We start from the raw sequence: 25829 nt of genomic DNA, 5'->3' as shown, positions 1-25829 counted from the left end.
AGCATATATTTTATGTATTTGTCACGGTCAACAGACTACTTCAGGGACATAAATACAGTCATGCATCACTTAATGATGGGGATATGCTCTGAGAAATGTGGCATCAGGTAATTTCATCTTCGCGTGAACATCACGGAATGTACTTATACAAACCTAGGTGGTACAGCCTACTATACACCCAGGCTAGATGAAACAGCCCATTGCTCCTAGGCTACAAGCCTGTCCAGCATGTTACTGTACTGAATATTGTAGGCTACTGTAATACAATGGTAAGGATTTCTGTATCTAAACACAGAAAAGGTATAGTAAAAATACAGTATGGAAGATAAAAAAATGGTAGTAGGGTACTTACCATGAATGGAGCTTACAAAACTGGAAATTACTCTGGGTGAGTCAGTGAGTGAATGGGAAGGCCTAGAACATTACACTAAATTTATTTTTTTAATTTCCTTTCTTCAATAATAAATTAACCTTAGCTTACTGTAATTTTTTGCTTCATAAATTTTCTATTTTAAAAAAAATTTCTTTTTGTTGTTGTTGTTTTGAGATAGAGTCTTGCTCTGTCATCAGGCTGGAGTGCAGTGGCATGATCTTGGCTCACTGCAACCTCTGCCTCCCAGTTCAAGCGATTCCCCTGCCTCAGCCTCCCGAGTAGCTGGGACTACAGGTGCCCGCCACCACGCCTGGCTTTTTTTACTTTTTGATTCTTCATAATAACAAAACTTAAAACACAAACACATTGTAGAGTTATACAAAAATATTTTCTTTCTTTATATCCTTATTTTATAAGCTTTTTTCTATTTAAATTTTTTTATTTTAAACAAAACTGAGACACACATGCATTAGTTTAGGGCTACACTGAGTCAGGATTATAAATATCACTGTCTTCTACTTCTACATCTAGCCCTGCTGGAAAGTCTTCGGGGGCAATAGGAATTTTTCAGCTCCATTATGTCTTAAGGGCCCTGTCATATATGCAATCTGTCATTGGCTGAAATGTTGTTATGCAGTGCATGACTGTAGTATATTAACACATATTTAATCCATTTCTATCTCTGATTCATATGTTCATGTGGTTAACTGAAGCTTTAAAAAAGTTGCACATGGACACTTATCTTACAGAGGCATGAAAATTGGTTAGGCTTAAAAAGGAAGATGAAACAGAAAAATTTAAAAACTGATGGACTGTCAAATTAAAAATCAAATTACAAATAGTTCAACAGCCTGACTAGCAAAGTGAAAAAGAAATAAAAGCAAAAGATGATACAAAATTGCAGGGTTAAGAGCAATAAAGAAAAACATTACATAAATTGGTAAGGCAGCTTCCCAAAACAAACAAGTAAGGCTGCACTGTTGAACTTTGAAAATTTCTGTTTCTTATTTTGCCGTTTTATGAGCACTTATATCCAATTAATGCTAATGCAGGTCAGTCACAATCATTAATTAGAAAGGAAAGGGACAGAATTTAACTTAATGGTCCAGGAACACCACCAAAGTCCACATAAACAAAGATAAATAAAATTTAGAACATTTTAACATTAGGAAGGACAGCAGCTTAGGATAGAGCCATACACTGTACCTCACTGTATTTACACCAGTCACAACTCAAGATTTCTGCCTGATGTGCGGGAATCACGATTCTGACTCCTGCTGCCTTCACATCCCATATTCTCAGAGTCTGATCACCTGGTAAAAAGGAAGACTTGATCATTTCCCATCACACCACTTGAATGCGCAGTGACATAATGTGTTCATAATAATAAGTCAAGCAAAAATACACTGCTTTCAGTGTTAGGATATTGCCACCTTTAGACTTATTTTTTTAAACCATAATAATGCATAGGAACTATTCAAATGAAGGAATACAAAAGTGACGTTGCACTGTGATAATGCTTTTAGGAGGAAAATTTGAATCTCACAGAGATAAACACAATATTGACTAATCACACACCTGCTGCTTTTTTCTTTGAGGCAGGAAAGGCCCTGAAAATTCTTGTATTAGGAAATAAAGTGATCACTCTGTACCCACATATTGTACTAGAAACCAACAATAGAGTAACAATTTTACTGCTAAAGGCGGGCAAAGTCTACCAAGCCAAAATGGAGAATTTTTTACTTTTCATTGTCAAGTACGCTATATGTTAATGGGCCAGCTATAGGTGTACTTTTCTCCTCAAAAAAAAAAAAAAAAAAAAAGCTAAAAAATTTTATTTATTTATTTATTTTGAGATGTGGTCTCGCTGTCACCAGGCTGGAGTACAGTGGCATGATCTTGGCTCACTGTAACCTCTGCCTCCTGGGTTCAAGTGATTCTCCTGCCTCAGCCTCCTGAGTAGCCAGGACTACAGGTGCGCACCACCACGCCCAGCTAATTTTTGTATTTTTAGTAGAAACAGGGTTTCACCATGTTGGCCAGGATGATCTCGATCGTCTGACCTCGTGATTGGCCTACCTCAGCCTCCCAAAGTGCTAGGATTACAGGCGTGGGCCATAGCGCGTGGCCTATTTAATATTTTTTTGAGACAGAGTCTGGCTCTCTTGCCCAGGCTGGAGTGCAGTGGCACGATCTTGGCTCACTGCAACCTCCACCTCCTGGGTTCAAGCAATTCTCACGCCTCAGCCCCCCAAGTAGCTGGGATTACAGATGTGTGCCACCACACCCAGCTAATTTTTGTATTTTTAGTAGAGATGGAGTTTCACTCAGGTGCGGTGGCTCACACCTGTAATCCCTACACTTCGGGAGGCCAAGGTGGGTGGATCACCTGAGGTCAGGAGTCTGAGACCAACCTGGCCAACATGATGAAACCCTGTCTCTACTAAAAATACAAAAAATTAGCTGGGCATGGTGGCAGACGCCTGTAATCCCAGCTACTCGGGAAGCTAAGGCAGAAGAATCACTTGAACCTACGAGACAGAGGTTGCAGTGAACCGAGATTGTGCCACTGCACTCCAACCCAGACAACAAGAGTGAAATTCTGTCTCAAAAAAAAAAAAAAAAAAAAGAGTGAGAGAGACAGGGTTTCACCATGTTGGCCAGGCTGGTCTTGAATTTCTGACCTCAGGAATCCTCCTGCCTCAGCCTCCCAAAATGCTGAGATTACAGGTGTGAGCCACCATGCCTGGCCAACAAGCTAAAAACATGTAAAGATTACACTTTGCATTATTACAAAAATAGTTTGCATTACCTAACTGCACAGTCACCTGATTAAATGTTTTACATGTTGCTTGCCTCCAATTTTTCTAAACTATAGGAAACAAAAGATGACAAGATCAATAAAATCCAGAATATATACAGCTACCTCAAAAGTAAAATACAAACAACTGACAATGGGAGAAAACCCAGTTCCATGTAATGAAAAGCACGCAGTTTCTGGCATTTTACCAGGTGGGGTCATGAATGCCATTTTGTGGTTCTAGGTCCCTGCATAGGATATGTAATATCTCTGAGACTGATTCATTTCTAAAGGAGACATCAGAATGCCCAACATGCAGCACTGTCTAAGAATTTCACCAAGTTTCTGTAAAGCACCTGGCATGGTCTCTAACACATAGTAGACACTGCCAAATATGGTATATAAAAGTGCTAAAATTTTAAAGTATCTTTTACTTATCTACATGTATTTTCCTATATTCCCAATTCTAAATCATATATTGTTAAGCTAAATTTAGCTATCCTAGGCAACTTTTTCCCGGCTTCTTTGGAAGTTGCTTAAGAAAGATAAGAAATGTGTTGGCAGTAATGAAATGCAGGGGTTAAGAACGGGGCGTTTGGAGTTCCCGAGCTTGGTTCTAATCCAGCTCAATCATTTGGTGGTCACTGATGCTTAATCAAGTTACTTCGCTGATCTTCAGTTTGCTACCTACAATAAAATAACTGCCTTGTAAGGCTGAAATGAGACAAGGTAGTAGCGTGAGTACGGTGCCAGATGTGTAGTAAGCTCTCAATATGTGTTTTTTTAAATGAGAAAAAATACCCATGATTACAAGTTATTTCTGTCCCCCCAGTAATAACAACATGAATAATAGTTAATACTTATTGAGTGCTTCCAATGTGCCACCACATACTGTTCTAAGCATTTTATACATATTTTTTCTAAAAACATCACAACTACATAAAGTAGGAATTTGGAGATATAAAAAGTAATTGTATAGTACTATACAAATGAGGAACATAGTACTATACAAATGCAGCATATAGAGATGAAATAACTTACCCAGGATAGTAAGCAGCAGAACCAGGACCTGGACCCAGAACTCAGGGAGTCTGGGTCCCCAGCATGTGCACTTTACAGCTTTACAACTATGCTACACTGCTGCCTCCTTGTGTTGCTGGAGGACAAATGCCATACAATCAATATTGGCTAATTCTGGAGGAATTATTTTAATTCTTTTATTTCCAGGCTGGAGTGCAGCAGTGCAATCTCGGCTCACTGCAACCTCCACCTCCCAGACTCAAGCAATCCTCCCATCTCAGCCTCCCGAGTAGCTGGGACTACAAGCGCACACTCCCATGCCCCACTAATTTTTCTATTTTTGGTTTTGCCATGTTGGCCAGGCTGGTCTCCAGCTCCTGAGCTCAAGCAATTCACCTGCCTCAGCCTCACAAATTGCTGGGATTACAGGTGTGAGCCACTGCATCCAGCCCTATGTTACTTTTTCTTTAAATTGGAGAAAAATCTGTTATATTTTCAATACCACTTCCCATCTCCCTGCCCAGAGACCACAACAGTCATGAATGTGGTCCACAGCCCTTTAGTCTGCGTTTTGGTAATACTTCTATTACATTTTTATGGATCCACAAATACGTACTACTACTGCTTTGTATGCAGGATTTTTTTCCTTTTTTGATTTAAAAATATTGTCTTATTACATTAAAAAAAGGTTGAAAACCACTTTGATAGACGAGAGTAACAAACATTTTTGGACCTAGCTAAGGATGGTACCTCTGTCCACAGCACCTCATTCCTTGTTCAGACTACAGATGACAGGCCAAATGGGGGTACTTGGGATTTTTCTGAACTACAACTGAAAAATAATGTCAGTCCCTCTTCTATGGCAGAATTGACAAGTTACAAAATTCAGGACCCACTAGTGACAACATATCTCATTGTGAAAAACAAATGATGAGTTTGAAAGTAACAAAAGGAAACTGTTCAGAATTGGTACAGGTTAGAGTTTCAAATAACTTCAAGGGCCCTCATTATAATCACTGTCTGTGGTCTAGCCACCAGTCAGTAGAATTTGCTTCCAGAATGCCAAATAGCTTTGATGCAATGATCTCTCATGATTTTCTCCAGCCTTCAGTGTGTAATGCCGGGTGACGTGGATGTCTAGTGTTTGGCCTGCCCAGAAATACCCTTTTTCTAGGAATATCATATGTCCTTTCCTCACCAAGTGATTCTATAAAGACTTACACCTCAACACAACTGACTGACCAAAGGTAGGTCCAGGCAAGACCAACTACAGTACCTCAGTCCCTGCTCTGACTACAGCTGAAAGGTCAAAGGTAGGTACTTGGGATTTTTCTGAACTATAACTGAAAAAATAATGTCTGTCCTTCTCTTATGGTAGCATTTACAACTTAAAAAATTCAGGAGGCCGGACATGATGGCTTACACCTGTAATCTCAGCACTTTGCGGGATCACTTGAGCCCAGGAGTTCGAGATCAGCCCGAGCAACACAGTGAGATTCCATTTCTACAAAAAATTTAAAATTTAAATTTAAAATTTAAAAATTTAAAAATTAGCCAGGCATGGTGGTGCACACCTGTAGTCCCAGCTACTCTGGAGGTTGAGGTAGGAGAACTGCTTAGGTCCGGGAGGTCGAGGCTGCAGTGAGCCATGATCGCACCACTGCACTCCACCCTGGGTGACAGAACAAGACCCTGTCTCAAAAACGTAAAAATATGGCCAGGCACAGGAGCTCATGCCTGTCATCCCAGCACTTAGGGAGGCTAAGGCAGGATCACTTGAGACCAGGCGTTTGAGACTAGCCTGGCCAACATGGCAAAACCCTGTCTCTACAAAAAATACAAAAATAAATAAATAAATAAATAAATAAATTAGCCAGGCATGGTGGCACACGCCTGTAATCCCAGCTACTCAGGACACCGGGGCACAATAATTACTTGAACCCCAGAGGTGGAGGTTGCAGTGAGCTGAGATCACACCACTGAACTCCAGCCTGGGCAATGGAGTGAGACTCTGTCTCAAAAAATAAAAATTATATATACTATAATTTTTTAACTATTTTAAACTATACTATATTTTTATACATATATATAATTTTTATTTTTAATTTTTATTTTATTTTAAAATATATATATAAAAATACAGAAAAAAATATATATGTAGCTTTGACGAAATAATCTCTCATGACCTTCTTCAGCCTTCAGTGTATATGTGTGTGTGTGTATATAAATATAGTGAATTTACATATATATATATATATATATATATAAATTCAGAAGCCACTCACTGGTGGCCATGTGTCTCATTGTGTAGAGAAAGCCAGTCCAGAGTGTCAAGTCAACAAGTAGAGAAAAGTCCAGATGAGAGACAGAATGTGTCCTGGGCCTTTCAAGCAGCCCTTCCTTTTCTGGAGTACGTTTTTTAACAAATTTCACAAAGATCTAACATAGTTCCAGTTCTATCACTTGTAGGCAAAGGAAATCACTCATTACAATAAGGGAGCAAAGGGTATTCTCCTGAAGCTTCAGTCTCCTGAAGCTAGCTCCAAAGAAAACCATTAGATTAAGCACGAGGCTTCCATTAAAACATATGAAATGCCTAAACAATATATACTAACTTTCAGGAATTTATATCTAACACTAGGTTAAAACTATAAATTCTACTATAGCTACAGCATTGTCTCAAGATCAATGAGCTTGGGTTCACCTTAATAAGAGTATGTGAATTGACTTAAAGTACCAAAACAGGCCAGGCATGGTGGCTCACACCTGTAATCCTAGCACTTTGGAAGGTCAAGGCAGGCAGGTCGCTTGAGTTTAAGAGTTCCAGAGCAGCCTGGGCAACCGTGAAATCCTGTCTCTACAGAAAATACAAAAATTAGTCGGGCTTGGTAGCATGCACCTGTAGTCCCAGCTACTCAGAAGGCTGAGGTGGGAGGACTGCTTGAGCCTAGGAGGCAGAGGCTGCAACGAGCCGAGATTGTGCCGCTGACTCCAGCCTGGGTGATACAGCCAGACTCTGTCTCAAAAAATAAAATTAAAAAAATTTAAAAGTGACAAAACATTACAATGAATGTGGACTAGGAGATTAAGAACTGTTATTGTAGGAATAACATGGATGAGTCTTACAAGACATCATGTTGCATGAAAGAAACCAGTAACAAAGGTATGAAAATGGGCAACATTAATCCATGTTATGGAAGGCCACACACTGGTCACCTGGGGTGGGGGGTGGTGAGAAGTGACTACAAGGATGGGAGGAGGCTCTCTGGGAACGTTCTGTTTCTTTACCTGGGTGCCAGTTACAACGATGTGTTCATTGTGAGAATTCACCAAATTGTATACTAAGATTATACACTGTCCAATATGTGTATTATACTCCAATAAAAGATTAAAAAACATAGTAACAAAGGTTGGGAGGTTTTGTTCCACACCACCACTCTCACGCAATATAAAAAAAAAAAAAAAAAGACAAAAACAAAAACAAAAAAAAAGCCATGGCTTGGGCTGTCCCCTCTTGCAGTTAATTTAATGGGAACAAAAATGTGAAGACTGCTGGGCAGGAGCTGAGAATTCCACTTCCTTGACGGCAACTCCTGATGTAACCATTTGGCACTTTGTCCTCACCATTTTGTTTTCCAGGTGGGAAAGAGACCTAATGACCAAATGGTACAATGACTCATTCAGCTCTTTCAGCTGCCAGGACATCTGTATTTATGTTGTTTTTTAAATTGAATTTTCCAGACAATTGGCCTTTCATTGACAGGCAGACATTTATCAGGGCCCTGTGATGGTGCCATAGACTCACCTGAATTGCCAGCTTCTCATCAACTGCAGACCTGCCACTGACAGAACCACTGAATTTTTTTTTTCTGAGACAGAGTCTCACTCTGCTGCCCAGGCTGGAGTGCAGTGGCTCACTGCAACCTCCTCCTCCAGGGTTCAAGCAATTCTCCTGCCTCAGCCTCCCAGTAGCTGGGATTACAGGCACCTGCCACCAGCCCGGCTAATTTTGTTGAGCTTTTAGTAGAGATGGGGTCTCACCATGTCAGGCTGATCTCAAACTCCTGACCTTAAGTGATCCGCCCACTGTGGCCTCCCAAAGTGCTGGGATTACAGACGTGAGCCACTGTGCCTGGCCAGAACCAGTGAATTTAAATATACAATACGGACGAGGAAGTGCTGGCTGTTACTATGTCTAATTTCAAATTGCAGCAGGTAAGAGGAAGTTGCATAAGGAGAATGAGTGTAAACATAGAGTCTAAAACTGGGAGGTGAACTGAGTAGCAATAAGGTACTTTGGGGCCAATATAATATAACTTAACGAAAATGCCCTGTGCCTTTCGGCTGTAATATGACTTTTTCTTACAGTAGAATGAGGTTTGCTTTAACTACTGATCCCACACATTCAGGCATGGTTATGACTTATGCAACTAGATGGAGTCCGTGACAGCAACAATTTAGTTTTCATGATTACAAAGATAATTTACTTCATATCAATCCTCTTCATAAAAAGAGCCCAAATATTCTTCCCTTCTATCTCATATAATTTAGAAATATGAATTCTGTACTAACACAACTATCATGAAATAGGCAAAATGCAATGTCTTTAGGGAACTCTGCTATGGAAGGTAAATCTAGATCTATTAGTAGTTCTCTAAAAACTTCCCCCATTTTGGCCTGTCTTAGCTTAGCTAATGATAACAAATTTGATTCCAGATTTGCAAAACTATACAACCTTGAAGGTGATTAAATTCTTGGAGTAAACTAAATGCTATGTTCTCATATATAATCTTAAAATATAAGTTGTAATCAGTTGAAAGATACACTTAACTATATGTGTGCAACAGGATTAGACATAAAAATATATCTTGACTGCCTATCACATAAGCTTCCACCATGAAAAACAAGTATTTTACAACTATGTGTTCCATACTACAAACTTTGCAATTGGGATTACTTTATGCAAAGATTATGTTATGTTTTATAACAAGCACTTGTTTGTAAGCAAGAAGACAAAGCAAGAGAATTAATAAAGATAAATTCACTAGCAAAACTGAGAAAAAAACCAAGCAGTTCTCAAACTAAAGAAACCACTTCTCTGAATTCAGCACTGAAACCATTATGTAGGCTTTTTAAAAAAGAGTTGAGTATATTCCACAATGGGAAAACAGACATGCAATTCCCATTACCTCAAATAGAACTAAGCTGTCAATTTGGCATCTCAAACAGAGATATTCCATAGACTAGTACAGTGCTTCCCAAATTGGACTGCTCACTAGATTCAGCTGGGATTTAAAAATATACCTCCCAGAGGTATTCTGTCTTTTTATTCGGCAAGACTTAAGATGAAGTCCAGAATTCTGCTGCTGTTTTTTAATGCTCTCCCAACGGTTCTGATGATTAGCCAGATTCTAGAATCACTGGACTAGTATGTTACTATACAACCATGCATTCCAGAGTCTACCTAGAGCAAGTCACTCTAGAGCTGTACGAGTTTTAGCTCTCAGATACGCACTAACTGTCGATTGTTACAGCACACATACACTGCAAGGGCCATTCTGATGGTCCTCAAAAATGCTCTGTTCTCTCCACATTCCAGCTTTTGCCTCCCACTTCCCATTTCCTCTTACTTGTTCATAAAGTAGTAGCTTAGACTGTTTCTTTTTTTCTTCTTTTTTTTTATTATTATTATACTTTAAGTTCTAGGGTACATGTGCATAATGTGCAGGTTTGTTACATATGTATACTTGTACTGTTTCTTGAGGGAAGTAATCTGACCAGTCAACTCTGACAAGCTCAGGAATCCATTTATACATTTCCACAGAATTCCGGGCATACGTGTTAATAATAACTGTAATCTCAGCACTTTGGGAGGCTGAGGCAGGAGGATTGCTTGAGTCCAGGAGTTCTAGACCAGCCTGGGCAACACGGTGAAACCCTGTCTCTACCAAAAATACAAAAATTAGTTAGGTGGTGGCGCACGCCTGTGGTCTCAGCTAGTAGGCTGAGGTTGGAGGATTGTTTGAGCCCGGGAGGCAGTTTCAGTGAGCTGAGATGGCACCACTGCACTCCAGCCTGGGCAACAGAGCCAAATCCTGTCTCAAAAAAAAAAAAAAAAAAAAGAGGTAATGCTCACAGAGCTTTTACTCTGCCAGTCACTGTTCTAACTAAGCCCTTTATACACATTAGCCACTTACTCCTCCTCAACACTCCATGATATGGATACCATTATCACCCTAATTTTAGAAATGAGGAATGAGGAGACAGGTTAAACGGCATGACCAAAGAAATTCTCCTAACAGCAGGAAAGTAGAACTTGATCTGAAGCAGTCCAGCTCCAGAATTCTTATTCCTGACCACTGTGCTATATTACCTCTCCTTAAAGAACTTCACAGTCTTCATCATTAGCTGCTTCTAGATTTTGTCTTAGCATTCCTCTTTCCTACTGGACGATATGCTCTAGGAGGGCAGGAACTCCATCTGTTGTCTTCCTCACTGAGTCTCCAGTAAATGATGGACATTTGATAAATATCTGACTGACTCATGGGCAACGTCCTTCTCAATAATCGAAATGAACTCAGATATGTTTTAAAAATTTGAATAAGATGGTTACTACCATATCTTATATAATAACAATCAAAAATATTTTCATGTTTGGCTATGTAAGGCATTTGGCTATGTAAAAGAATACACAAGTGTTACAGGAAATGTATGAAAACAAGCGAAGAAAAGAAGACCTAAGCACTGCATTTGCTTACAAACGCATGGTACATAGCTCAGTAAGTAAATGTTCTTGTCTCTGAAATGGCTAAGGCACAATGAGAGTTTCAGAACTTGCCTTGACTTTTTACTATACCTCAACTCCTTCCAATATTTTTGCCGAGTGGAAGAAGAACTTTGAATCTTTTAAAAAGTACTAAGTAGACTAATATTTGTAAATCATCACAAAGGATTATTTCAGGAAAATGGCAAATGTTTGATAAATCAACCTTCCAATGAGTTCCCCAAGTCATAAAAATGGGCAGAAAACAGCTTTACTGTATCCATTTCACAAGGAAAGTTTTTAAAGCACATATTTTAGAGCTTACAGGTCCAGAACTTGATTTTCATCAAATCCCCTCTGATTTATCCGAAGCCTTAGATGTGCAGCCAATTTAGTGAATACTGGCCCCTTAGACTCCATCCACCTCCTTTCACCTAATCTAGATTCACTCTTTTCATCCTCAGTCCATGTTGTTTGGGTAACTCTCTCATTTTCCATTCCCAACTGCAGGGACTAACTAGGCCTAAGCCAATCAACACATTATATCCCCCTCACCCACACACACTGATTAGTTCAGGTACACCCACAAGGACTCATCAGAGCCCATGACAGAAAAATGAAACTGCCTGGATGTCTGAGAAGGAATCTTTCAGTTTTTCCTACTGGACAGAAACCAGAAAGGATGTACTAGGGGTTGGAGCTACTGCCATCTTGCCATCATGTGGTGCCTGATACCCTGATTCTGAAACCAACACAACAGAAGACAGAGCCCTACCATCCAACCATGACTATAAAGCCAGATTTAATTCTGAACATTTCACTTATGTGAGCAAATAAGTTATCTTCTTCCTTAAAGTACTTTGGGTGAGAATTTTTTTTTTCTACTTTCAACCAAAGAAGTCCTGGCTGATACGACCAAGATTTATATTAATTTCTAACATAACACATGAAGGTAATGTAATTAAACAGGTGTCTTCTCTTCTACAGAAGCAATCATTCTGCTGATAAAAGATCGCTTTTCTACTACCCACTTACACTATTCAGATAGTTTGAAAAGTTAAGTGTTGTGATTACACTAACGCTCTACAAACAATTAATCTTCTGTTATTCAGTCTCATACACCGCAGATTCTACAGCACTATCCAGAGTCAATGCTATGTATTCCATGCTACACAAATACCAATGTAAAAGGAAGAGGTGTGTGTGACTCAGCGCAAATGACTAATGGCTAATACACATAATTCTGACTGATGTCTAAAAAATGCAGCTGCATTAGTTTGTGATTTTGTCACTATCAGATTTATATTTGGTCATACGCATAAAGAGAACAATGATTAAAAACAAATCAATACCCTCTTTTTACTCTGCCAACTGGATGTATGTAATTACTGGTCATTCCAGTGGGGCAAAGGAAATATCCTTTTTAAAACTCAGGCAAACTTGATGTTTGTCATAGTCATGTATCCTGTCAGAGAAAACAAACTGAAAACAAATAAACGAACAAAAAACAACAAAAAAATGCCCAAATCAAGGCAATTTTAGAACCTTAAATAGCCCAGGCACAGTGGCTCGCGCCTGTCATCCTAGCACCTTGGGAGGCCAAGGCGGGCGGATCACCTGAGCTCAGGAGTTCGAGACCAGGCCTGGCCAACAAGGCAAACCCCCATCTCTACTAAAAATACAAAAATTAGCCAGGAATCGTGGCGCGCATCTGTAATCCCAGCTACTCGGGAGGCTGAGGCAAGAGAATCACTTGAAGGCGGGAGGCAGAAGTTGCAGTGAGCTGATATTGCACCACTGCACTCCAGCCTGGGCGACAGAGCCTCTGTCTCAAACAAAAAAAAAAAAAAGAAAAAGAAAAAGAACCTTCAATAATAAAAAATATCAACAAGATTACATAAAATAAAAAGGTAAGGAATTTTTTAAGACCTACCAATTGTTCAAGGAATTGTATTTATGAATACTTTTCCAACTATACAAAATTATATTCTCATTATTAATTTTAGTTTACTGTGTATGTTGCCAATTAGAGCTCCCCGCAGACAGGTCTTCACTGTTTCACTAGAAGAGAAGCATGTTTCAGTTCTTTTTTTTTTCTTTGAGACAGTCTTGCTCTGTTGCCCAGGCTGGAGTGTGGTGGCTCTATCTAGGCTCAATGCAATCTCCACTTCCCATGTTCAAGTGATTCTCCTGCCTCAGCCTCCCAAGTAGCTGAGATTACAGGTGTGTGCCACCATGCCCGGCTAATTTTTGTATTTTTGTAGAGACAGGTATCACCATGTTCGTTGGCCAGGCTGGTCTCGAACTCCTGTTGTCAAGTGATCCATCCGCCTCAGCCTTCCAAAGTGCTGGGATTACAGATGTGAGCCACCATGCCTGGCCTCAGTTCATTTTTGAGGTGGAGCTATTCTATACCACTAATTCAATCTAGAGTTTGAAATGACTCCTTTGAAACTGTAGGATATGATGCTAAAAGGCATCCCTCACCTAAGAAAATAATGCTAATGTCAATCTAATTCACATCCTTACAAGAACTTTAATTCGACTTGGACTAATACTCTCTGCGGTAGAACCTTTCACCAGTGGTAAAATTACAAACCAGTAATGTGCTCAACTTACAGATCCAATTCACTATAAGCACAAAACTCATTACCATTGATTCCAAATCAAAGCGATAGGCCAGGCACAGTAGCTCACACCTGTAATCCTAACACTTTGGGAGGCCGAAGTGGGTGGATCACCTGAGGTCAGGAGTTTGAGACCAGCCTGGCCAACACGGTGAAACCCCATCTCTATTAAAAATACAAAAATTAACTGGGTGTGATGGCACACACCTGTAGTACCAGTTACTCAGAAGGCTGAGGCAGGAGAATTGCTTGAATCCGGCATGCGGAGGTTGCAGTGAGCCGAGATTGCACCCCTGTACTCCAGCCTAGGCAACAGAGCTAGACTCTGTCTCAATAATAATAATAAAAACATAAAAGATAATTAACTCAAGTTATATATGTAAGTGAAAGCGTTTACTGATTCAAATTAAATGTATTAATATTGCTACCACTGACTTAATACACACTCAGCCTTATGGTTAACTATGTTACAGAAAGATAAAAGACCAAAGAAGGAATTCAGGCTTGGAAAAGGCAACATGAGAAGAAAAAATGTATTACCGGTCCCATTCCAAACGACTTCATATGAAGTCTTAGAAAAAAATTTAAATTAAATCTTAGAAAAGATTTAACTCAGATTATGGACAAAAAAAAGCTATGACTTAGCTTAAAAATTCAAAAAATAATAGTTTATAACTTTATAAGTTGACAGTGTGTACTGCTCATCATTCTAGAAAACTGTTAATTTTTATCAGAGAACAAAAATATTTTTTCTTTTATTAACTATGCCCCTACACATAGGCATTACTAGTATTCATTATTAGGATCTCAAAAAATTACATAATCTTTCACCTTAATCATGCTCCCTGTAAAAAGAAAATTGCATACTCTAAATGGATATACTTGTCTGTATATAATTTACCTGAAGGTTTCCATTTCTGAGTGTTTTCAACCTAATAGTACTTTCACAATTTAGAATGGTTTGGTAATTTTTCACTTTTAAAATTAAAAATAATGAAATAATGAGAAAAATAGTGTGTGATATTATATCTCCTAAGAAAGCCAATCAACATAATTCAACAACTCAGGGCACTGATACAGTTTATTAGCAAGAAAGGAACAATTATCCTACCTATTGCCTATCTTTGGATGCTGCATAACTGAAAGAGGAGACACTATTAGGAGCACCACCTCCTCTTCCAGCTAATGTCTTCTGTTCTCTACTAAACAGCCAACTGCACAAAAGAGTTTCCGCTTCTTTCTCTCTCCTTGAGGATTTATACCAGAGGTCAGCAAACATTTTCTGTAAAGGGCCACAGGCGGTAAATATTTTTGGCTTTGAGGACCTTTCAGTTTCTCTCACAACTACTCAATTGCATCACTACAGTGTGAAAGCAACCACAGACAATATGTTAATAAATGGGCATAGTTGTATCCCAATGAAATTATTTATAAAAACCATCAGTTTTGATCTCAGGGCAGCAGTTTGCCAACTTGTGCTCTATTCCAAGGTTTCTTTGACTTAGTCTTTCCTAGGTGCTCTGATTTATTGCAATGGCTTCAGTTACCAATTCTAAGCCAATGATACAATTTTTATTCACAAAGCCAGAGTTCTCAGCTCCAAGCTCAACCTGCTTATTGACAAGCAGATGCATGTCTCACAGGTTCTGAAACAGTGTTCTAAAACAAAACTCAAGACCTTCTCTTTCAAACATGTATCATATCTCAGTTATAACATTACCATCCATGAATTTGTCCTTGCCAGAAATCTAGGAATTATTCTTTAGGAGCTGGAATCATCGAAAAGTAATCTGAACCACAGCTAATTCTTGTCAAGAGGCTGATAAAGAAGTAAAGTCCTAAACATGGAAAGGAACAACCGGTACCAGCTACTGCAAAAACATGCCAAATTGTAAAGACCATCGATGCTAGGAAGAAACTGCATCAATTAACAAGCAAAATAACCAGCTAACATCATAATCACAGGATCAAATTCACACATAACAATATTAACCTTAAATGTAAATAGGCTAAATGCTCCAATTAAAAGACACAGACTGGTAAACTGGATAAAGATTCAAGACCCATCAGTGTACTATATTCAGGAGACTCATCTCACATGCAGAGACACACATAGGCTCAAAATAAAGGGACAGAAGATCTATCAAACAAACGGAAAACGAAAAAAAGCAGGGGTTGCAATCCTAGTCTCTGATAAAACAGACTTTATACCAACAAAGATCAGAAGAGACAAAGAAGGCCATTACATAATAGTAAAGGGACCAAGAAGAGCTAACTATCCTAAATATATATGCACCCAATATATGAGAACCCAGATTCATGAAACAAGTCCTTAGACACCTACAAAGAGACTTAGACTCCCATACCATAATAATGGGAGACTTTAACACCCCACTGTCAACATTAGACAGATCAACGAGACAGAAAGTTAACAAGGGTATCCAGGAATTGAACTCAGCTCTGCATCAAGCGGACCTAACAGACATCTACAGAACTCTCCACCCCAAATCAACAGAATATATATCCTTCTCAGCACCACATCACACTTATTCCAAAATTGACCACATAATTGGAAGTAAAGCACTCCTCAGCAAATGTAAAAAAACAGAAATTATAACAAACTGTCTCCCGGACCATAGTGCAATGAAACTAGACTCAGGATTAAGAAACTCACTCAAAACCACTCAACCTCATGGAAACTGAACAACCTGCTCCTGAATGACTACTGGGTACATAACGAAATGAAGGCAGAAATAAAGATGTTCTTTGAAACCAATGAGAACAAAGATACAACATACCAGAATCTCTGGGACACATTTAAAGCAGTGTGTAGAGGGAAATTTACAGCACTAAATGCCCACAAGAGAAAGCAGGAAAGATCTAAAACTGACCCCCCAACATGAAAAGAACTAGAGAAGCAAGAGCAAACACATTCAAAAGCTAGCAGAAGGCAAGAAATCATTAAGATCAGAGCAGAACTGAAGGAGATAGAGACACAAAAAACCCTTCAAAAAATCAGTGAATCCAGGAGCTGGTTTTTTGAAAAGATCAACAAAATTGATAGACTGCTAACAAGACTAATAAAGAAGAAAAGAGAGAAGAATCAAATAGACGCAATAAAAATGATAAAGGGGATATCACCACCAATCCCACAGAAATACAAACTACCATCAGAGAATACTATAAACACCTCTATGCAAATAAACTAGAAAATCCAGAAGAAACAGATAAATTCCTAGACACATACACCCTCACAAGACTAAACCAGGAAGAAGCTGAATCCCTGAATAGACGAATACCAGGCTCTGAAATTGAGGCAATAATAGCCTACCAACCAAAAAAAGTCCAGGACCAGTCGAATTCTACCAGAGGTACAAAGTGGAGCTGGTACCATTCCTTCTGAAACTATTCCAATCAATAGAAAAAGAGGGAATCCTCCCTAACTCATTTTATGAGGCCAGCATCATCCTGATACCAAAGCCTGGCAGAGACACAACAAAAAAAGAGAATTTTAGACCAATATCCCTGATGAACATCGATGCAAAAATCCTCAGTAAAATACCGGCAAACCAAATCCAGCAGCAAATCAAAAAGCTTATCCACCATCAAGTGGGCTTCATCGCCAGGATGCAAGGCTGGTTCAACATACGCAAATCAATAAATGTAATCCAGCACAAAAACAGAACCAAAGACAAAAACCACATGATTATCTCAATAGATGCAGAAAAGGCCTTTGACAAAATTCAACAGCCCTTCATGCTGAAAAACTCTCAATAAATTTGGTATTGATGGGATGTATCTCAAAATAATGAGAGCTATTTATGACAAACCCACAGCCAATATCATACTGAATGGGCAAAACCTGGAAGCATTCCCTTTGAAAACTAGCACAAGACAGGGATGCCCTCTCTCACCCCTCCTATTCAACACAGTGTTGGAAGTTCTGGCTAGGGCAATCAGGCAGGAGAAAGAAATAAAGGGTATTCAATTAGGAAAAGAGGAAGTCAAATTGTCCCTGTTTGCAGGTGACATGATTGTATATTTAGAAAACCCCATCGTCTCAGCCCAAAATCTCCTTAAGCTGATAAACAACTTCAGCAAAGTCTCAGGATACAAAATCAATGTTCAAAAATCACAAGCATTCCTATACACCAATAACAGACAAACAGAGAGCCAAATCATGAATGAACTCCCATTCACAATAGCTTCAAAGAGAATAAAATACCTAGGAATCCAACTTACAAGGGATGTGAAGGACCTCTTCAAGGAGAACTACAAACCACTGCTCAGTGAAATAAAAGAGGACACAAACAAATGGAAGAACATTCTATGCTCATGGATAGGAAGAATCAATATTGTGAAAATGGCCATACTGCCCAAGGTAATTTATAGATTTGATGCCATCCCCATCAAGCTACCAATGACTCTCTTCACAGAATTGGAAAAAACTACTTTAAAGTTCATATGGAACCAAAAAAGAGCCCACATTGCCAAGACAATCCTAAGCCAAAAGAGCAAAGCTGGAGGCATCATGCTACCTGACTTCAAACTATACTACAAGGGTACAGTAACCAAAACAGCATGGTACTGGTACCAAAACAGAGGTATAGACCAATAGAACAGAACAGGGCCCTCAGAAATAATACCACACACCTACAACCATCTGATCTTTGACAAACCTGACAAAAACAAGAAATAGGGAAAGGATTCCCTATTTAATAAATGGTGCTGGGAAAATTGGCTAGCCATATGTAGAAAGCTGAAACTGGATCCCTTCCTTACATCTTATACAAAAATTAATTCAAGATGGATTAAAGACTTAAATGTTAGACTTAAAACCATCAAAACCCTAGAAGAAAACCTATGCAATACCATTCAGCTCATAGGCATGGGCAAGGACTTCATGACTAAAACACCAAAAGCAATGGCAACAAAAGCCAAAATTGACAAATGGGATCTAATTAAACTAAAGAGCTTCTGCACAGCAAAAGAAACTACCATCACAGTGAACAGGCAACCTACAGATTGGGAGAAAATTTTTGCAGTCTACCCATCTGACAATGAGCTAATATCCAGAATCTACAAAGAACTTAAATTTACAAGAAAAAAATCAAACAACCGCATCAAAAAGTGGGCGAAGGATAAGAACAGACACTTCTCAAAAGAAGACATTTACGCAGCCAACAGACACATGAAAAAATGCTCATCATCACTGGCTATCAGAGAAATGCAAATCGAAACCACAATGAGATACCATCTCACACCAGTTAGAATGGTGATCATTAACAAGTCAGGAAACAACAGGTGCTAGAGAGGATGTGGAGAAATAGGAACACTTTTACACTGTTGGTGGGATTGTAAACTAGTTCAACCATTGTGGAAGACAGTGTGGCAATTCCTCAAGGATCTAGAACCAGAAATACCATTTGACCCAGCAATCCCATTACTAGGTACATACCCAAAGGATTATAAATCATGCTGCTATAAAGACACATGCACATGTATGTTTATTGTGGCACTATTCACAATAGCAAAGACTTGGAACCAACCCAAATGTCCATCAATGATAGACTGGATTAAGAAAATGTGGCACATATACACCATAGAATACTATGCAGCCATAAAAAAACATGAGTTCATGTCCTTTGTAGGGACATGGACAAAGCTGGAAACCATCATTCTGAGCAAACTATTGCAAGGACAGAAAACCAAACACCACATGTTCTCACTCATAGGTGGGAATTGAACAATGAGAACCCTTGGACACAGGATGGGGAACATCACACACCAGGGCCTGTCATGGGGTGGGGAAAGGGGGGAGGGATAGCATTAGGAGATATACCTAATATAAATGACCAGTTAATGGGTGCAGCAACCAACATGGCACATGTATACATATGTAACAAACCTGCATGTTGTGCACATGTACCCTAGAACTTAAAGTATAATAATAAAAATAAAAAATAAAAATTAAAAAAAACAAGTAAAGTCTTAAGAGCACAAAAGAGTAGTAATAGGCTCCTGTTTTCTCTTTGAATCTAAGGTACACAGCGCCACCTAATGGTAAAAACAAGGCCACCATTCACTACAAATAAGGCTTTTGGTAAATACAGAATTACTTACCTGAGGCTGAAGCAAAACAACCAGGGATGTGGGGAGACCAGATTGTGCTATAAATAATACTTTCATGGCCTCTAAAGGTGCACAGAGACTTTCCAACAGTTGGATCCCACTAAAAATAAATGAATAGATCAATTGCTCAAGAGGGATAAATTCAAATTTATGCTTTTACATATACTATACATACCAATAAACTATATACATTTATATATACACATACAATATATATACAGATCTCAAGGATTTTTAAAGATCTATTTTGATATAAAGCAGGATGGTATTTAAGTGCCAAACTAATGCTGAGCTATTAGTTCACAGCCAAAAGATTAGAAAATTTTAAGTTCTAATAAATGTTTTAATTTTTTTTTTTTAAGAAAACTCAGCTATCCAATCATAAAGCTACAGAAGTATGTTTGGAAAAGAAAAGAAAATTTAGCAGAAGCTCTAGAGAGGGGAATATTTGTTTTCGAATACAATAATGCTATCATACCAATTTGACAGTTCGATCCCATGAGCCAGACACCACAAGCTGTTCACCTCTGGTTTGGCTCCAATCAACACTATACACCTAAAAACAATCAAAAGCATTTAGAAAGCAAAAGACCATCAAGTTCAACGTTGCATTTTATCTCTTGTTATATAACAGTGAGAGGCAGAACAACTAATTTACTATGTCAAAACATCAAATAATTCCTATCCATCTCAACAAGGTGTCCGAGAAATGAGAAGTTGATCTTGTCCATTCCTCCAGACTTATTCCTTACAGATAAGACTCCATTCTGCTTTCATAGAATTCTACAGTATACTTCCAAACCTTCTTCACTGAAACAAATTATACATATTTTAAAACCTACCAACAAATCACTGTTTGCAGCCCCACGAAGAAATGTCAAAGCAGATTAGAAAGTTAGTCATCTAAAAAAGCTTGCTGGGTCAATGTTTATTGGAAAGCATTAAAATTCAATTAATATCCCTATCTGGCCTTTCCTAGAAAAAGCTTGCAGGAACCAGGTGATCCTTCCAGATCTCTTGGTAAACAGTTTTAGTTATCCAATGCTGCTATTCTAATGTATGCTTCACTGCTCTCAGTGAACCATTTCAAATGAACCATTTGAAAACTTTTGGAAATGTTTTCATTCCTTCATTTTATACAACAGATTATACACAGATCACTCCTGTAAACTAAGTTCAACAAAATATGTGCATAATTATACTTTATGAAATTAGTCCTGACAAGGACCTGCGTATATGCCATTGGTATATCACATTGGTGATCAGCCAGCAGGTTACTTTGAATCTTATTACTCTCTCCCACATATATGTAGGAAGTATGAGTATCTGGGCTTAAGCCACTTAAATGTGGGTTACTTTCTCTCTGCTGCCCAGTACTATGTTGAGCCATGTTGGAGGCTGAGGAAAAAAAACATCAGTAATACTGATCCCGTCACTTATATATGGAATCTAAAAAAGTCAAACTTAAGAGAAACATACAGTAGAATAGTGTTTGCCAGGGGCTGGGGGTGGGGGAAATGGAGATATGTTGGTCAAAGGATACAAACTTTTAGTTATAAGATGAATAATTTCTAGAGATTCAATGTACATTATGGTAACTATTATAAATAATAATGTATTACTGAATACTTGAAATTTGCTAAGAGAGTAGATCTGCAATGTTCTTATCGTGAGAACAAGAAAATGGTAACTATTCAAGTGATGGATATGTTAATTAGCTTTACTGTAGGAATCATTACTCAAGATATATTTAGATCAAAACACTAAGCTGTACAACTTAGATTTCTTTTTTTCCCCCCCCCAAAACAGGGTCTTGCGCAGTCGCCCAGGCTGGAGTGCAGTGGCACAATCTCGGCTCACTGCAGCTATGACCTCCTGTGTTCAAGCGGTCCTCCCACCTCAGCTTCCTAAGTAGCTGGAGTCACACTTGCGTGCCACCACACTCAGCTAATTTTTTTCTTATTTTTTGTAGAGACAGTGTCTCACCATGTTCCCCAGGCTGGTCTCAAACTTGTAGGCTCAAGCAGTCCTACCACCTCAGCCTCCCAAAGTGCTAGGATTACAGCCACTGTGCCCGGCCTACAAATTTTTATTTGCCTATCATACTAAACCTGGAAAAAAGTTTAACAAAATTATATTAAGCTTCCAAAAAAGGAATAAAAAAGTAAAATATCAATACTTTGTTCATCATGGGTTTTTTGCATTAATTTTTATTTTTAAAAACATTAACAAATTATCTTATCAAGTTTTTTGGGGCCCCCTTAAATTGTGTACCTAGAGTGAGTGCCTCACACATCCTACCCTAGTCCTGGCCCTGCCTCTGACCACATTCATGCAAAAGATAGAAGAGTAGCTGGGACACTAAAGGAAGTACAATCCAGCAGCAGCTATGAAAGGAATAGAAGGGCCAGTGAAAACCAAAGCTACTGTTGCCATCTGTTAGTTATGGATAGAAAAAAGGCTGGTTTGGAAGCAATCACTGAAGATCTTGAGAGATAAAGAGTTTGATTTTATCCTCTAAATTTCTCCTACAAAGGACCATATAGTAAATGGTAAGTTTCTTCAAAAAGTTACATTTCTTCTACAAAGAGCCACATGGTAAATACTTCAGACTTTACAGGCTATTTGGTCACTGTCACAACTACTAAACCCAGCTCTTGCAGCACACACAAAGCAGCCATAGTCACTACTGAATTAATGGGCATGGTTTGGTTCCAATAAAACTTTATTTGTAAATCTAACTGCAGGCCAGATTTGGTCCTGGCCCACATGATGTAGTTTCCCAACCCCTGCTTTAGGCTGATGTAAACAGTCAAAAATAAAAATAGCAAACCTTTATTGAACACTCTGAGTGTCAGATCCTGTTGATAAACACTTTATGTATTTTATTTCATTTAATTTTCATTTATATGAAGTAGATACAATGTCAAGGCCCAGAGAGGTTAAGTAACTTGTCCAGAGTCCCAAAGCTAGTAAGGCACAGAGATGAAATCTGAACCTGGGCAGCCTAATTGCAGAGCCCACTCTTAATCGCTATGCGAGGCTATCTGTACAGCATGCTACTTGAGGGCACTGTTGAATCAGAACTTCTTGGCTACCTTAAGCCATGATATCAAAGAACTAAAGCTCTACCCCTGCTGGTATCACCCTTTACTGGAGCTACATTTGGGCCCATTGATTCCATTGTGTTTTCATGAATTACCTATACAAGGATCTTAAAGCCCCTGTCCACTTGTAAATTTCCATTTATCTGTCAAGATGTGGCCCATTACATCCCTTATGAAATAAGCCTCCCCTGATAAGCCCTTCAATGAGTCATATGATGCCTTCAACAACAGCTTGCACCTACTTCTAACTCAGCATTTACCATATTTTATTTACTTAAAAGAATGTTACATAACTGACATACCTGCTAGATTTTGGAGACTCCTAATGAGCAAAACATTTTGTACATCTACGTTCATCACAGTAAAATAGGCATTCAAACATTGGTTAAAATAATTTAACCAATCAAATTTCTCTTTACAACCTGAATCACTGCTAGGTAGGTATAGAGAAGTGCTAAGTAAATACTAGCATCATCAGCTCAGACTCTACTGCCTCCATACACCTCCAGCGTGATGCAGCAGGTGAGACCTTGTGACTTCTCACCTTCTAAAACTGCAGGAGCCTCCACCGGCTCAAGAGAATCCAGCCTGAATCAACATCAAAGATAGGAAGAAAACCATGCGGATGGCATTGTTGCTGCCAGCTGTCTTCTGTTGCACAACCAAGTGGCAAGCATTAGGTCTCTAGGACAGAGCTAAAGATAGGACACATACGGTGGTGAAGTTAAAAATGGGATAATAAAGAAGGAAATAGGCTGAGTGTGGTGGCTCATGCCTGCAATCCCAGCACTTTGGGAGGCTGAGGCAGGCGGGTCACTTAAGGCCAGGAGTTCGAGACCACCCTGACCAACATGGTGAAACCCCATCTCTACTAAAAATATAAAACTTAGCCGGGTGTGATGGCATGCACCTGTAGTCTCAGCCATGCGGGAGGCTGAACCAGGAGAATCGCTCCCGGGAGGTGGAGGTTGCAGTGAGCCAAGATTGTGGCACTGTACTTTAGGCTGAGTGACAGAGTGAGACCCTGTCTCAAAAAAAAAAAAAAGAAAGGCAACTGAATACTATGTTCAAAATATTAGGACATGGGAGAGGAACTAACAGATCAGGAGACTGTGCGGGTTTTTTTTTGTTTTTAATTAAATAAAAAGTAACTACAACAGGCATGGTGGCTCATGCCTGTAATCCCAGCACTTTGGGAGGCCGAAGCAGGAGGATTGCTTGAGGCCACAAGTTCGAGACCAGCCTGGACAATATGGCGAGACCCCGTCTCTATAAAAAAATTTTAAAAATTAGCCAGGTGTGGGGACACGTAACAGTAGTCCCAGCCACCCAGGAGGCTGAGGTGGGAGGATAGCTTGAGCCCACATGGTCAAGGTCAAGACAGCACTGAGCCGTGACCATGCCACTGCACTACAGTCTGGGTAGCAGAGTAAGACCCTGTCTCAAAAACAAAACAAAACAAACTATTGACCTAAGAGAAGGATTGAAGCGGGGCCCTGAGGGCTGGCTAAAATGTCAATAGGCAAAAAGCAGAAATCAAACAGTAACCAGAAAACTTCCCCAAAGACATAAATGGGAATATACAGCACCCTAGAGGTCGGAGGTAGTGAACACTGCAAGATAACACCAAGGTTTTGTGCCTGAGGACTGTCAGTGATGACAGCATTAACAAAAGTAAAAGACTGAAGGAAGGAAAATAATGTAATTTTATATATACTGAGTTTGAGGTGACAGCAAGACAGGGTTTGGGCATTAACCTCAAGCTCTGAAAAAAGTTCACAGCCAGAGAGATGTTTGAGATACAGCTGAAAAGGGAAGAATGAATTCCATTATCCCAACTTCAATCAATTCACTCATCTATTCAACAAATGTTTATTAAGCACCCACTATGTACTAGGTATGGGGGGAAGGGAGGTTACAAGTTTAGAAAAGACCAGCCCCTATGGATCTTATATTTTAGCAGCAGAAAACATGCTATAAATAAATGTATAATTTCAAGTTGCAATTTTTTTAAAAACTACAAAGGAAAAGCAGAGTAAGGAGAACAGAAAATAATGACAAGAGCAGGGGGTCATTTCTCAACAAAATGGCCAGGAAAGACCTCTCTGTGCAGAGACTTGAGTGCAGTTAAACATTGAACTCTGCAGGCCCGAGATGAAAGGCTCAGGTTACAGAGAACAGGGAAAGACCTTGAACAAGGAACAAGCTTGCCAGATTTGGGGAACAGCAAGGTTGAATAGTTGGGAGGGATAAGATCCTGAAGAGCTATGGCTAAGAATTTGTCTATGATTTCTCTTAAGAGGTTACAACCATCAACCATAAGTTACCACTTAGATTATAACATCCTTCTAACTGTTCTCCCCATCCATTTTTGTTTACCTCCAATCCATTATCCACACTGCATAAAAAGTAATCTTTAGAAAATACAAATTAAATGTCACTCCCCCGTACAAAGCCTTTCAATGGTTTCACACTATATGTAGCTCCTACAGCTTAGCATCTTCGCTCAACATTACGTGAGATTCATCCATGTTGATTCTTATTACCCAAAGGTCAAAATCATGCAAAACTATGCATGACTTAGGGATGCATACATATGTTGTAAAAATAGAAAGAAAAGCAAAAAATATATAAAATTTAGGCTAGTGGTTACTCCTGGGAAGAAGGGAGGAAAAAAAATGGAGAGAGGGGAAGGATAGGACTAGAAAGGGTAAGCAGCGGACTCCAATGGTATAGGTAATGTTTCATTTCTTTTTTTTTTTTTTTTTTTTTTGAGACGGAGTCTCACGCTGTTGCCCAGGCTGGAGTGCAGTGGCGCGATCTCGGCTCACTGCAAGCTCCGCCTCCCGGGTTCCTGCCATTCTCCTGCCTCAGCCTCCCGAGTAGCTGGGACTACAGGCGCCCGCCACCACGCCCGGCTAATTTTTTGTATTTTTAGTAGAGACGGGGTTTCACTGTGGTCTCGATCTCCTGACCTTGTGATCCGCCCGCCTCAGCCTCCCAAAGT

General features: G+C 39.2%; 1 protein-coding gene and 1 non-coding gene across 2 annotated transcripts in view; one reads left to right on the top strand and one right to left on the bottom strand.

Moving 5' to 3' along the window:
• The window catches only part of PEX7 (peroxisomal biogenesis factor 7), a 93573-nt gene that overhangs the window by 49395 nt on the left and 18349 nt on the right, over positions 1-25829 (bottom strand). The window contains exons 4-6 of the mRNA XM_001097630.5: positions 20194-20271; positions 19707-19815; positions 1580-1686 (exon numbers count right to left, since the gene is read on the bottom strand). Of these exons, the coding sequence (XP_001097630.2) occupies positions 1580-1686; positions 19707-19815; positions 20194-20271 (294 nt within the window). The remainder of the gene's footprint in view (positions 1-1579; positions 1687-19706; positions 19816-20193; positions 20272-25829) is intronic.
• On the top strand, positions 12306-12439 carry LOC114677886 (small nucleolar RNA SNORA27). The gene has a single exon (XR_003729314.1). It is a non-coding gene; the product is annotated as a small nucleolar RNA SNORA27 (small nucleolar RNA).

The sequence above is a fragment of the Macaca mulatta genome, chromosome 4 (genome assembly GCF_049350105.2).
Source record: "Macaca mulatta isolate MMU2019108-1 chromosome 4, T2T-MMU8v2.0, whole genome shotgun sequence".
Lineage (NCBI taxonomy): Eukaryota > Metazoa > Chordata > Mammalia > Primates > Cercopithecidae > Macaca > Macaca mulatta.
Note: the sequence above shows the minus strand (reverse complement) of the source record. Positions and strands in the feature narration are given on the sequence as shown.